The sequence below is a fragment of the Cottoperca gobio genome, chromosome 18, assembly GCF_900634415.1.
Source record: "Cottoperca gobio chromosome 18, fCotGob3.1, whole genome shotgun sequence".
Taxonomy (NCBI): domain Eukaryota; kingdom Metazoa; phylum Chordata; class Actinopteri; order Perciformes; family Bovichtidae; genus Cottoperca; species Cottoperca gobio.
Genome location: NC_041372.1, coordinates 1072454 through 1085308, shown reverse-complemented (window position 1 = coordinate 1085308; position 12855 = coordinate 1072454). Strand labels below are relative to the sequence as shown.

The 12855-nt window shown below is 44.1% G+C and overlaps 1 protein-coding gene across 8 annotated transcripts in view; it reads left to right on the top strand.

Annotated features, from left to right (window-relative positions):
- LOC115023593 (adhesion G protein-coupled receptor L3) overlaps positions 1–12855 on the top strand; it is a 187706-nt gene that overhangs the window by 57088 nt on the left and 117763 nt on the right. For all 8 annotated transcript variants that reach the window (XM_029454686.1, XM_029454691.1, XM_029454689.1 and 5 more), the window contains one exon: positions 323–544. In XM_029454686.1, coding sequence (XP_029310546.1) covers positions 490–544 — 55 coding nt within the window. In that variant the 5' untranslated portion in view covers positions 323–489. The remainder of the gene's footprint in view (positions 1–322; positions 545–12855) is intronic.

Genomic DNA, 12855 nt, shown 5'->3' with positions numbered 1-12855 from the left:
AGCGTGCGCTTCATCACTCCTCCTCTCTGTGTGTGTGTGTAGGGGGGGGGGGGGGGTTTACTGGTGAAGTGGGGAGTTAACACAATAATGAGCAAACAACAGATTAAACGTTATGGGTTCAGCTGGGATTGAGCAATTTGCACCGTGTCACATGATCACAACTTGAAACCCACGATGCCATAAGGACTGTGCACGAGATGACACGCTGCATCCATCTGTTGTGTTGCTGACAGCAAACCAGCCATTGTTCCTGGAAATGAACAAATAACTTGTTTAGTCTTATTTTCAGCTAACATGTATGTTTCCTCTGTTTTGATGGCAGATTTTGGACGACAGCTGGCACCAGAGCAGCAGGACTTGTGGTCTTGTGGGAAGAGTGACGCAGTGGAGGGAGTCGTGCCATAAAGGAAGCACCCGACTCGGGCATTTGCCAGCAAAAGACTGAACTCAACTGGGACCTTCAGCAGCGGGCGGTAAGAGGAGGAGGCCATGTGGACCGCACGCCTGCTAGTCCTCGCCAGCCTCTTCGCACCAGCCGCTCTGGGTGAGTTTGGCTCATTAGAGCTCGTGTGTGTGTTTGTCTGTGTGGAGCAGATGTGGGCACAAAACATACATCTTGCATTTCATGACTGCCATGGTTTGAGGCCGTATCAGGATTTCATCCTTTCGCTATTTAAGTGCCACATTCTGCGAGCCAACTGTGAAAAAAGCTCTGACTTTATGTCCGTCTCGTTTTCGGCATCTATCGCTCCTCTTGCTAATTAGCAGTTTTCTACTCATTAAACTCCCTGAAACTTTTCCCCGACACTTTTTTTTATTTTTCACTCGTCTGTTCCTTCTCTGATTTTCTATCTATTTTTAGATCTGTCCCTCTTCCTCTCGTCTCAGTCTCTTGCTCTCTTGGCAATAGGAAATGAACTGAAATTACTTTCAAAGAATCATTAACACCGCTTTGGCTTTGTGGCGCATGTTTAGTATAGCGAGAATTGCAGGAGGAGTAGAAGAAAAAAAAAGGCTTTTATCATTTCACGCATTAAGATCTTAAGATTAAGTTGCAAGAACTCTCTTTCTCACATCTCGGTGAACGCACACCGCCGTAGTTTTGCAGCGTTTCCCTTTTGGCCTTCTGTGAATTGTTTCAGAGGCAAACTAAATGAAGTCATTTAAATTCAGATTAAAAGAAATCAGTGGTGTGTGTGTGTGTGTGTGTGTGTGTGTGTGTGTGTGTGTGTGTGTGTGTGTGTGTGTGTGTGTGTGTGTGTGTGTGTGTGTGTGTGTGTGTGTGTGTGCGGTTGGTCACAATCAAGTAGAGTTTAGATGTAGGGAGGTGGGCAACAATGTTCGTTTGATATGGCTAAAACCATTAATGGGGATTTGAAGCTAATTGAATTGTTTGTGCGATATCTACGCAGGGCCGAGGACACCGGGTTCATCATCCGGGGCTAATGAAAGCCGCTTTCCAGCGTCGTTAGTTTTGCCTTAATGCTCAATAAGAGGTCAGCAGACAGCAACTTGCCAGGCGTCTCTCTTTAGAGCTCGATTGACCAGACGTTGATTTAGTGGGAGTCGGCACAAAGAGCCACGAAGGCAGAGCATGAGCAAGTCTGGAGTTAAAATTCATTTTTGATAAGAAATAACAACATATCCTTGGTGTTGCTTTTTCACATGTGTACTTATTTGATCACTTTTTAATCACCAGAAAGAAACAAATATTGACCCTTGTGCAGTGATAGCGTGACGTTGGTTCTCCGGAGACCTCCTCCTTCCAGTACAGTGGACAGGATCTGAACTTCCACTTCATTAAATGAGAAAACACTTTCCATTGGTCGAGTTTTTCAACAACAGATTTTGGCCCTGGCTGGATGAACACTAACTGAAGGACAGTCGATCTCAGCCAATAAGATCGTGTCGTGGGGGGGTGGATGTGAGGGGGTTTAAAGAAGACGTCTGAGACATGCGTCTGAAACGCCTCAGACTCTCTGTGACAGTTAATTTAAAGGTTGTATTTTAGCCCCTTTACCACACTTCTAATCTACTTCACATGAGTGCAGGGTTTTCTTTCCTACCTTCCAGGCTGCCATAGCTTTCAGTTTATATCAGTGTGTTATGAAAAGCATTCATCAATCCTAAAGCACTTTGAACCATTTGGGAAAATGTTGAGCAGATTTGTCATAAATGGACTGAAACGTTTGAAAACACCTGAACAAGCCTTTAAATCAATCATCCTGCGTTGTTACTTCATACATACAATCACTCATTGATCCCAGAGGAGAAGGTGACGTGCAGCTGACACCGTGGACTGTAGTGGACGCTCTTGTTTTAGGTGCTGGAACTAATCCCCCCCAAAACACTGCAGCACACTCAATCACATCTTCTCTAAGGAGATGTAATGTGAACCATTCTCCAGTCTTTTATTTTGAATGTTCTTTTATTTTTTTCTTCACAAACATCTGGCGACCTGCAGACTTGACCCCCAGCTTTAGAACCACTACCCTGAAGAAACCACACTTCAGTGTCTCTGGCTCGTCGGAGCGACAGATTAAGTGCTTCATTCCAAGTCAATAATTTGGCATCTTTAAGAAGAAGAAGAAGAAGAAAAAGAAAAAGAAGAAGAAGAAGAAGAAGAAGAAATTAACACCCAGCCCGATGCTATAAACAGACACATCCAGATGTTGCCAGTGAATTGTTCTGCAGCTGGGGAATATTCTCCACGATGTCATTGTGCATCTTTCTCCCTGAGCATGTTGGAAGTGTTTACTCCAGGGGATGCTGGCCTACTTTGGGATCTACACTCACTTTTGCCGATTTACAGTCAGGCACCGGCATGCACACACGTGTGCACGGATGAATGGAATCAAAAACAGGGAAAAGCACTTTTTCTGACACACATGCAAAGTTTCTCACAAGATAAACACAACATGCGCGCAGAAAAAATGCAAAACACATGCAGATGCTGCGTGTGCTAAGAGTCTGCTATTGAAGCTGCACAGCATCCTGCCCTTTCTTGTCTTCATTGGTATGTCAACACGTACCCGACTGTCTGACACTTTACACTTTTCTGAGGAAAATGAGGAATATTTCCGGACAAGCCTGATAAAAAAAAGTCAATGATAGAATGCAGCTTAAGGAGCGGTGGGGATTTGTGTCTGTGTTTAGGTGTGTCTGTTTATTTGTGTGTGTGTGTGTGATGCCTTTGCGTGTGTGTGTGATGCCTTTGTGTGTGTGTGTGTGTGTGTGTGTGTGTGTGTGTGTGTGTGTGTATAAGTAGAGCTACAAAGTCGTGCAAGATTAATAAAATGTTCTATCACAGATGCTGTCACTTGGCTGAAAAATAAGTAAAATGCACCCTTGTCATTGTTTTTGGTAACGGTGAATAACAATGAAAAATCAATGTCCCTAAGACTGTGGCCATGTCTGAGTAGCACATTAATCATGCGTTTCTGTGCATGTAAAATGCTCCAGGAAGGATTTTATATTCATTCCACTTAATACCACCCCATGGAATCGGAGACATAGTGGCTCTAATGGATGGCGGCTCGTGGACCAATCCAAGAGACAAAAGCGTGAAGTCTGACACATATTTTTCATGGTCAGATACGAGTGCATACATCAAGCCTGGAAGCACATATCGTCCTGCCGGTGGGGGGGGATAGGTACATAATGAAAGATGAATGAGACGGCGAGGCAGAGGTGTGCCCGACTTTCTAACACGTGTGTTTGTAGGTTCTGGTGGCTCACAAACTGTCAGGTACGTGGAAATTCTGCAAACATTTGCTTTTTGTCTTTCCCTTTTGATTTATATCGCCCTGTTCTCTCTTTGCAAAGTTGAATCCAAGCCAACGTGCACCTAAAAGCACCCTCTGCTGCTCGCGTCGACGTCTCAGCACCAGTATGCTAAGGATGGCTGTATCTAACCAACAAGGGCATTACACTCCAATGTCAGTCACACTGTTCCCGTACGGATCCACTTAATTAATCTCCTTGTGCCAGGGCACCGACTCCATCCGCCAAGGCATCCTCTGGATTTGCCTAATTTGCTTAATTAATTAAACAAATGATTTATTTGAGCTCATATTTCAAAGCGGGACAAAGTTCTTTGTAGAGCCCACTGAGGCTCGTACTGTGTTGTTGTGACTGTGAGATGCTTCTTGAAGCTTTGAAAATAAGTGGGCTGTGGAGTGGGTGGATGTCAATCATTCATTTGCAGCTCCATAATGTACAGTCAGATGAAGCACTTGAGCTCAGGGATCATTTAGGCAGCATTTGAATGCGACACGAGATCACAAACTTTTTACGAAGGTAAAGTAAGATGAGGATTACAGTGACATTGCTTCACTGTGGGGAAAGTAAACCGAGCAAGAGTTAAATGACTGCAGCCAAATCCTCAATGAGAAGAAAACAGTATTCATGTTGAGGTGTCGTATGAGTGGGTGGTGGGAGGCTTAGAGTTACAGAAGCTAGCCAAGAAAAGTGTGGAAACTTTGAGCAGTGCTTTGTACTGTGTACGGATCTAAACTCCCAACGGATTCATTCCTAATTGGTCCAGATAATGATTCCTGGTGTTAGCTCGGTGCTACGCTGAGCTCAGTCACATGTTCTTAATGATGCTAACATGCATGTGTGGCATGGTCACTGTCTTAGTCTAGTGTGTTAACTTGCTTTCAATTCTGAAGGAGCACGAAACAGCTGAGCCTGTATTTAGAATTTAAAACTTGAACTGCCATCCATCCATCCAGAATCCATCCAGAGAGGGACATCTGGACAACATTTATGGTAATCCATCCAACATCTGTCAAGATATTTCACTCAGACACGCATGATTAACAGGGAAAGTTAGGGATCACCAAAGAACATTAGGGTTGACCCTCTCACTGTCTGTACACCATCTAATGGACATCTATCCAACAGTTGACAGATTTCAGACTGGACCAAAGAGGTGGACACTGACTCTGCCAAGTCTTATTTCCAGACTCGTTTGTGTGTTTAATTTGTAGGAAGCGAGTGCCAGTTGTGCCAGTTGTGCCAGTTGATAGTCGGCCTCATTCACACTGGATGTTTGAACATCATCCCTCAAACTGGAGCTCTGGATGTGGAATGTGCTGCACATCCTGGGACAATAAATGTCAAGGAAAGGCCACAGAAGTACTAAACAGGCGCCGGCAGGAACACCTCATGTTGTGCATGATGACATCAGTGTGTCCCCAGTGCACGGTCACTGCACTTGATCTGTGCATGAACATACTGGATGGCACCATACGTGATGATACCCATCCTTTAGTTCAGTCAAAGGTTGTTGCATGATGGGACAAAAGAGATGCATTTAAATAACAAATTAGGGGTTTTGGTTTATTATCCCTGCAGGAGAGCTCTGACTTCAGATCCACTTATTTAACCTAATAATAGAGCAATTAATTGCATAAATGTATACTTTCAATAACTTTGTTCTTTGACTTTCACATAAAAGTTTGATCGCTTTGAAAATGGTTTTGATGAGATTCTTAAAAATGCCTTGGGTTTAATGCTTTAACAGATTTTGTTCCTGGAAATGGATTATGCGTCTCCCATAAGCCACACAAGGCTTCCTGAAAATAGATAATAGTGTTGCAGTTATGGAAAAAAATGACTTAGTTTTTATACCTTCCCTAAGGGTGGCCTCCACAGATGTCATTTGGATTCCAGCTTATTTCTTTCTGAATGCAAATTTGTTTGCTTTTTGTTTAGCAGTTTTATTGGGCCTCGCTTCGTCAGGACACGAGAGCTTATTTGAATAGAATTGTTACATTTGAATTTAAAGAAAATGTACTGGGTTCAAAAACCACTCTTTGTATTCTGTTTCACTTGCACTCGTAACAGTTTGTGTGGCATTTGGCATGGCGTGCAGAAACCCCCTTCTCTTTTTATGCTCTCCTATAATGAGTGAAAAATCAATACCTGCTTGATCTGGGGAATAAAAGAATGGCCTGTGCTGCCCAAGGCATCAGTAGTGACTGCTTGATATTGCCAAATTGCTGTCAGAACTTGCAACGCAAGAGGAATGAATGACGGCAACATTAAGAATGGCAGGGTGGGGTTAAATACCGCTGCATGTTTTATAGGTGTCCGTTCTGGGACCTGTGTATATCTTCTAAATAAATGAATTAGTCTCCCCGTTCATTCAGCCCGGCTGCACAGGCATCGTTTGGTAAGCGCTGAATGATGCCATTTAAAGTGGACTTGCAGCTGGCCAAATGGTGTTTAATGAGGACAGATATTGACAGCAAGGTCAAGTGGCAGTGGATGTTAGTTTACATTAGGCTGCGTAATGTGCGCGGTGCACGTGTGTGTTTGTGGAGAGAGAGAATTGCTCAGTAACCCCGCGGACCAGCTCACAGGGCAGAAACGGTGGGCGTGCAGTACCACAGAGTTTCCCACACTGCATAACAGCAGGGGTCAGGCAGTAATTTGGGGTGTGGGCGGAATATGAGGAGCAGGAAGGGCAAACAGAAACCACGCAGAGACCTATGCTTTACTCAATATATGAAATTAATTACTTTTTCCAGCTGTGAAATCTGTACCAGCAACGTATGCTTTTTATCCCTCGCCTGCAAAAATAAATCCAACGCGTCCACATACATCTTTGCAATGTATAGACATTCTGATGACAGCCACGGGGAAGGATGATTACATGTTGCGGTGTTAGACACTACACTCGCTGTATATGCACATGCATCAGCTTTATAAGCTCTGTTTCCACCACAAGACTTTTACAATCATGACAGTGTGTGAGTGAAGCGCAGTGAGGCTGTCGGGCCCCCACAAGAGGAAGTGTTGCTGCAGCAGCACATGATTACAAGCCTCGGGCTGTACTTTATGCATATTTGCTAATTATACAGATGAGAATCTCCCCTTTTTACATCACATGTTGCTAATAACGTGCATTGGTCTGTAGAGTTTATGTGTGTCGAGCTCTTTCTACTGCTGTGTATCTCTCCATCTCAGAAGATGTAATGTGTGTCGAGGAACAGAGTCCAAGATCTCAGATAAATATAGAATGATGCTTATACTGCAATCCAAAAAACAAGTGATACAATGATTCAGCCGCTCGAATGAGGATTTAGAAGTATTTCAAATAATGAATCAGAAATGCTTTAGAAAATGATGACTTGCTGTTTCCTGTCTTCATGCTAAGCTAAGCTAACGGGCAGAATTAGAATCCGCTTCAGTTGTAGGTTTCACATAAAAGGAATTTGCTTCTGGTGCAGAACTTAAACATAGTAAGATACATTGAAAAATATATCTGCGTACAGACAAATGAGAGTGGGACTGAGCTTCTGATTCAGAGGTTCAGTGTGTAAGAGATGCCAGAATGAAGTGTGAAGAGCTGACAGTGTTGTCTTTACTTTATTACACATTGAACCTTTAACTCTGAATAAGTGTGTTTCATAAAATGCCAAACTAGTCCTTTGAGATACAGCGGTGTGTGGTTTGATATTCACACAGACTGGAGGTCAGCTGTGTTGTGTTGATGTAGCCGAGTGTCTGGTATCAGTTTTTAAATCAGGTAATCTTTAAACTACTACTCTCTAGCTATCTATTGAGCTATCAGGCAATCTAGCTAGCTCTCTCTGTGTCCGTCGTTCACTTGAGACTCTGGATTAGGTTGTGGTGCTTTTGGCATTGTTCGGTGACATTGAGACTCGCAGAGCTTATTTCAAGGGAAGCTGCTTTCTTCAGCTGATGTAACGTGTTGCTTAATGGCCACACAACAGCAAACACTGAAGTGCTTTTCCAGTTTCCCCAGATGAAATACACCGGCACTTTGTGTTGATGAAAGAGTCAACACACCAGAACAAGAAAGACCATACACTTTGAAAATGTCTATTCAACGGTACAATGAGACCTGAACAATTGGTTCTTTGCACGTTGTCCGTAAATCTTGATGATAGTCTCGTGTTGTTTGATGCATGTTGGAGAAATGCAGAGGACGGGGTGAGCGCTACGATACCCCCTTCATTTGACCAACAAAGGGAATAGCGGTAAAGGATTCATTAGCTATTGTTCCTTCTAATCTCTTTCTTGTTCCGATGGTGCACTCAAGCCATCAGGGTGAATTCTAATGCAGTCAAACACAAACAAAGAATACTAAAGCTCTGATACCATTCGCCCTGAACCAAAGTTCATCACAGACGCAGCAAAAAAACAATTATGGGCGAGTTGGTGTGTGACCCTGCTCTTTAATCCCCCCGCTCTGTCATTGAAGAAACCAAGCGTGCACAGTAACTGGTGATTTTGTCTCAGCGAATCAATATGAACTATTGTAAAGTCTTCATTTGGAGCAAAATGGTGGGGGGGGATCAAATGATACTGTGGCACAGATTAGCCCATAAGACCTTGATGATAAGAGAGGGAGCTATAGAGAGCCGGAGGTGGGGTGGGGGAGGTGGGGCGATACTGGAGATGGCCTTCAATATGGCCCAGTGGCCTTGTAGGGAATTCAATACAGCCATTGACAAAAGAAGGCTTCCATTGTTGAGGAAGCAGCCTCCTTTGGGAAGCTGTTCCATTTCCTTATTAATTGTGCTCTGGTTAAAATAAAAGGGGAATGGATCGCAGTGGAGTAATGGTAGCTCCTCGCGTGGCCTCCGTATTTGGAAGGATGCCAGGGTCAAGTAGTTTACAGTTGTGGTGCTTCACACGGGATGGAGAATACTCCGTCGTTTATGTATTTTATGTACTGCTCGCTCAGCGGACACTGCCTCCCTTTATCTTCCTTCTCTCAAGCCTTCCCACACATTACAACACAAATCTTCCTTATTGGCTCCCGTCACGTCCTCTGCAGATGTACTGTATCAAGACTCCAGGGGTCACCGTTCGGCCTCGCACCACAGCTGTCACACACGGGGGGTTGGGTTCGTCAGTTTAATCCATGGATCACTGATAACCCCACCAAACGTACTCCCTAAAGTTTACTCCCTTGACCCTCTGTTTAAAGGATCATTCCCTTTTATTATAACTTGTGTCCTGTTTTTGGAGTTTTTGCCAGTATTTGTTATGATGACTCGCCAAAGCTATGGCAAGTCGAGCAAGAACACACAGGCAGTCAGGAAAGCTGTGCGTGGAAGGTCTGCGCTAAACAAGACGTCTGTGAAGGCTGATGGATGTTTACAGCTGTTTGCTTTTGTTTTGTCATTCTAAAAGACCGTTTGATTGAAACCCGTTTGATCCTCTGACCTCTCGCGGCTCTTACACCGTTGGAATTCTTTCTCACGATGTTGCCGATATCCACTATCGCCCTCGACAAGTCAAACAAATCAGGGATCTTTAGGATTTATTTTCTCAAACAGCAGGTAGGGCAGTGATACACAAAATTTACATTCACCCTCAGGAACACCAACGTCACATAAACATCTCCTTCCTCAGGCACTTTCTGTACATTATTATATTTAATATATGGTTCTGTTGTAACGCTAATGTCTTGTTGTAGATGTCATTGTTCTTTATGCTCCCCCAACATCTCCTCTCATATGGATCTGATGGCTCTCCGGTGGTAAGATATCTGTGTACTGGTCCGCCTCTCCCTCCCAATTCTTGACATTATGTTATTCCAAATTCAGATGGAGAATACCATAGTGAAGAAGTTTTTTTTTGTTTTTTTGGGAGGTGGGGGTGAAGGGCAGGAGCCATAACTCCCACAGACATCCCCCTGTGCCTGCGCCCCACAAAAGACCAACTGTGTCAAATGAGAAAAATTGCAGGTGCACATTCCCCAGCGGTGCACTCCCTCCAGCTTCCCACTCTCCACACACATATTAAGGCATGCACACACACACACACACACACGCTGCCTTCGTGATCACTGCCCCTCATTTGGTGGCGGGGGAGGATGGGGGGGAAGCAGATCCTTTTTCACTGTGATAATGCTCTCCTTTCTCTGCCACGAGATGGACTGAGGAAAGGCTTGAAACCGGAGAGGCAACGCGAGCGATGTCATTCCACAGCCAGCTACGGCATCAAACAAAATGCCATTTTCATAGCCCCACTGCAGATGTTTCTCTGCTGCATGTTAGCCCTGTGCGTAATACAATGGTGGGTATTTTATATTGGGGTCACGGTGAAGATCATGGGGCCCACCCTTTAACTGGGAGGTCTGGATTTAACCTCTAGCACTCGTATATCATGAATGAGTAAAGTTACAAGGTGCTTCATTATCAACGCTGCACAAGAGCTGCTAATATCTGATGTAGAATGACGTTATCTAAAATGTCCTTGTTGGCGTGCAGCGAACTAAACTGCCGACCTCCACGGCAACATTGCCCTTCCTGTTTACGTAACCTTTTTACGACATGACCCTTTCCAATTAAGCACATGTGACATATTGCCCTGTCACTCAAGTCAACGAGTTATGAGGTGTTTCTCCAAAGAGTGATTTTACCCTCGGAGATTAATTTGAATATTTTGTGATGGGAAATGTAGTCCCAAAACTCTCTACTAATGCAAACAACTGAACCTAAACTAAATAATTAGGTCTCATCAACAAAGCTCTTGTGTTCTTATTCTCCTCAACACATTCATATACAGTATTAAATGTCTCCCAACATGCCAAATATATACAAGGAGCCGCAACAACTTCCATCAGTGTGTGGGTGCCAGTGTTTAAGACGCAGCAGCAGTCTTAAACTAATATATACAAGCACTGAAGCTTCTCAGCAACAGCTTTGCCAAATAAATTAGTTGTTTTTTGAGGTGCAAGCCTGTCTCATTGTGATATTGTGTCACACGTTACAGTTCTACACCTGCTTGTGTGAAACCATGTGTGGCATGTGCTGCCTAAAATCGCACATTCCCTCCTATTTTACGCTTCTTTTTTTATGCTTGTTGTCGTCGGATTCCAATATGCCACATGTTAAGAGTGGCGTCCAGATGATTTGATGCCGGAGCGCCACGTTACAGGTTGCTTCATACATATTCAACGTTCACTATCTCTGCACGCTAACCCACGTCTGATACCTGTCATGTTGAATACAGAAGAGAAGACGATCAAAGGAGACCATCATGGCTGTGTGTCCCAGATGTAGCGTAGCCACCCAGGCTAATTGCAGCGCTGCTTTGATTGCATACATGTGGAACCCTGTGGGAGGTGGAGGATTCTACCTCCATATCCAACACTAGCACATTAGTCTTTTACACCTTTTTTCTTTAACCTGGTTTCTTGTCCTTACATCCTTTTTTATCTCACTTTCCCCCAGTTACGTTTCCCTTCTTCACAAATCCGCCTCCACAACGATGTCGCCCACTGCTAACCGTTCAGCTTGTCTACCAGCTCGCACCGTTAGCTGCTTAGCCAGTGTGACCCCACCTCGTCCTCCAGCATGGGGTCACTGACATGAGGGGGCTTGTACTGTCCCACAGGACAGGCTAGGACGCTGGGAGAAGACATGAGATCTACACCGTCCCAGTGAAGAGGAGGTGCAACAGAGCAAGCAGGGGGTCTGATTTAAAGTCATCCTTGAACGCTGCTATGCGTAGGTGTTAACGCCAGAAATACCCGAGGGAGCCCCCCCGCCCCCAACCCAATACATCATGTATTAAAGTCGGCAAACGCACATACAAACACACGTGTTAGAATGAACAAACCACGGGGGAGGGAACAAAAGAAGCAGCTTGCAGTTAAGTAGAGATACAGACAGACCTTAATCTGCTGATGCCTCTCTGCACATCTGATTGCACCACCCTTTGGGTTTTTCCAGTATATAGGGCAAACCACCGCTCCCCCACCCCCAACCGCTCCCCCACTTCATCTCGCTGTTATCTATACTCCTTCACATGCCCGTAGATTATACCTTTCAGGGATTACTCGCGTAGTGCTACATGTGTAGTCAGTGTATATGTGTAGTATTAGCCAGGACTTGATATTATGAATGTGGCTCCACTAGGTACAAATAACTTCAGAAATATTGTCTTTGTTAACCTAAAAAAAAAAACACCAACAGATGCATATGCATGAAATGTCAATTTAAATTGGCCATTTAAATAATTTCTTGTTCTTCATTATGTGAGTAAACATTACAGCACTGAGCTTTAATTGGTATTAATTCATGCTTTTTGCCCCTCGGATATTACACTGCAGTAAAACCTCCACTCGCATAAGTACGAGAGAGAGAGAGGGGATTGGCTTCCAAACGTACTCTGCCGCAGAAAACAAAGCACTGCAAAGCAATTCAGAGTTCGGTCCTTGTGCAAGAATACTTTAGATGCAAAGAAGTTCATACGAGGACGCCGCCAAACAACTTTTAAATTTCCTGCTTTTGTCTTCAAATGTGGAGGAAAGTAAGAAATGCTCCTCACGAGGTTTTAATACATCCTTCACGACAAACAGAAAGGGAAGTTTAGGATTTCATCAACAACCGATGTTTCATGTAAATGATGTTACTCCCCCCCCAAAAAACACACTCTCTGCTTGTTTCAAGTGGTAAAAATAAATGTGTTTTTCTTTAGTTTTTATCAGCTTCCATCAAATGACTGGCTGTTGTCGACTAATTGGGATCATCTCAGATCAAGTGCTTTCTCTCCCTCCGCGATCAACACATGGTGCGATGAGTTTGGCGGTGACGCCGGTAACCTGGTGGCCACCGTGTTAGTGAGTTCACTTCTATTTGCACTCACTGTTGCACTATTAATACAACTGTAATGAGTAAAGCCCCTGGGACACAGCGATATCGCCTGGTTTACTCTTCATGATGAAAGAGCACGTTTCCAAGGTTTCTGTCGTCAGTTTGTTCTGCAGCTCGTACAATACTGAGGGGTTGCTATGGCAATAAATGAAGTGCAGTCAAGTGCTCACATTAAGTGGTGCTTCCTAAAGAGACGAGAGAGAGA